The sequence below is a fragment of the Myotis brandtii genome, unplaced genomic scaffold (genome assembly GCF_000412655.1).
Source record: "Myotis brandtii unplaced genomic scaffold, ASM41265v1 scaffold855, whole genome shotgun sequence".
Classification (NCBI taxonomy): Eukaryota; Metazoa; Chordata; class Mammalia; order Chiroptera; family Vespertilionidae; genus Myotis; species Myotis brandtii.
This window is the reverse complement of record NW_005371476.1, coordinates 426,793-429,120: the sequence shown is the minus strand read 5'-3', so window position 1 is coordinate 429,120 and position 2,328 is coordinate 426,793. Positions and strand designations below refer to the sequence as shown.

The 2,328-nt window shown below is 54.2% G+C and overlaps 1 protein-coding gene across 1 annotated transcript in view; it reads left to right on the top strand.

Moving 5' to 3' along the window:
- The window catches only part of HMCN2 (hemicentin 2), a 139,122-nt gene that overhangs the window by 12,774 nt on the left and 124,020 nt on the right, over window positions 1-2,328 (top strand). The window contains 1 exon segment of the mRNA XM_014532199.1: window positions 158-421. Within this exon segment, the coding sequence (XP_014387685.1) occupies window positions 158-421 (264 nt within the window).

The window sequence follows — 2,328 nt, the reverse complement described above, 5'->3', positions numbered from 1 at the left end:
AATGTCCCAGGGAAGGGAAGGTGAGGTAGCTGGTGAAGGAGGACCAAGTGGGCTGATCCCTGGCCGATTGACCGATAGACCTAGGGCCGCTCCTTGGGGAGGATCACGGAGCCCAGCACAGATGGCAGCACCTCCTCCCTCGCCCTTCCCTCTGCAGGGGTGCCCATCTCCCTGGTGATCAACTCCACGGGCCTGCAGGCCCCTGGCCGCGTGGACTCGGTGGAGCTCTCACGCAGTTCAGGGCAGCCCCTCCTGACTCTGCCCACGCAGCTGCTCTCCAACGGATCCACCCATCAGCTGTGGGGTGGGCCACCCTTCCATGCCCCCCAGGAGCGCTTCTACCTCAAGGTGAAGGGCGAGGACCATGAGGGGAACCCCCTCCTTCGTGTCTCTGGAGTTGCCTATAGTGGAGTGGCCCCAGGTGAGTGAGTGGCTCTTGCCACCCCTAGATTTCTGTCTCAGTTGCCAACCCATTTCTTCTGGGAGCCCTCCTGGTTAGATTAGATTAGGGAGTGTGTTCATTGACTTCTGTGGGCAGCAAGCTCTGCAAGGATTATGCTGAGTATTGAGATGCTTCCGATGTAGCCCTCAGCTCAGATACGTAGTACAAAGTCATCCTCCACCCATGCATTCATCTATTTATCCATACATGCATCTGTACATCGTACCCACTCATCCATCCAGACATCTACCTACCCATCCATCCATCCACCCATCCATCCATCCTTCATCCATTCATCCATCCACCCATCCATCTATCCATCACTCATCCATCCATCCATCCATCCATCCATCCATCCATTCATCTATCCATCCATCCACCCATTCATTCATCCATCCATCCATCCACCCACCCATTTATTCATCCAAATATCCACCCACCTGTCCATTCAACATTTCATTTTGTGTCATTCATAATGTGGACACAGCAGTGGGCAGGGCAGAGGGTATGGGTATGGTCTTTTGTTATAGTCACTGTATAATCATGATCTTGCTAATACTAATTTAACCATCATTTTGAGCACTTCTCTTGGGGCAGTCCTGGGCCAAGCCCACTTACCACACATTCACTCCTCGAATGCTTATAACATTTCTGAGATGTGTTTCCATTTTATAGATGAAGAAACTGAGGCCACTAAAAAAAATAATTTTAGAAAAAGAAAAAAAAGAAAAAGAAACGGAGGCCACCGACCTCCCAGGGTTGCTTGGAAGGTTCCATAAGCTAATGCACACGAAGAGACGGCTCGTGGGGCCGCTCAGGGTCTGCGCCCAGGATGTGGGGGTTGTGGGCCATGTTGGGTTGGTTCCCACACCTGGTGGCTTTCTGCTGGTTTTCTGTGTGTCCCTGAGGTCTCACATCCCGTCTGGAAGCTTCCAGAGGGCAGGGTGGAGTCTCTGGCTTTCCAGCTCTGTCTCTGGGCCTGGCAGGGGCATCTCAGTTCACTGGCCACTGGCTTCCATACTGGGCTCCACTCCCTCCTGCCCACTCCCCCTTCCCATGTGGCGGCCAGGGAGGAGCTCACAGAGGTGGCTGTCACTGACATTCCAGGGTCCTTGCTGGGGATCTCAGCGAGGGGCAGACTCCTCTGTCCACAGCACTGGGGGGGGGGGCACCAAGGTGCCCATGGTGAAGTGGAGGAGTTGCAGACCCTTCTTTCCAGCCTCCTGCTGGCCTCCACTCCCCACAGTGGTCCCCGGCCACCCCGGCCTTTACAGCTTTGAGAGGACTTTTCAGAAAGAAATTTCAGCAGCAGAGTAACAGCCTGTGTGTCTCTCTCCTGCTCTTTGCGATGGATCCAGGAGTTTGGAGTTTAGCTCTGGCTCTTGGTCGGCACCTCGGCTCTAGATGAAGGTGTGTCTGTGGGCAGGGAGCAGCGTGGCTTGGCCTTTTTTTTTTTTTTTTTAAATATATTTTATTGATTTTTTACAGAGAGGAAGGGAGAGAGATAGAGAGTTAGAAACATCGATGAGAGAGAAACATCGATCAGCCGCCTCCTGCACATCTCCTATTGGGGATGTGCCCGCAACCCAGGTACATGCCCTTGACCGGAATCGAACCCAGGACCCTTCAGTCCGCAGGCCGACGCTCTATCCACTGAGCCAAACCGGTTTCGGCAAGCCTTTTTGCTTCCTACTCTACCTCCCAGGTTTGGGAGGTTGGCGGTTCGGCTGAGAGCAGGAGGCTCTGGGTTTGGCGACATGGAGGTGTGAGGGCTGGGCCTGGGGTCGCTGGGCCCTTGCAGCTCACAGAAGAGGAAGCCGAGCAGGCCTTGCAGAGGCTTCGTGTGTGTGTGTGTGTGTGTGTGTGTGTGTGTGTGTGTGTGCGTG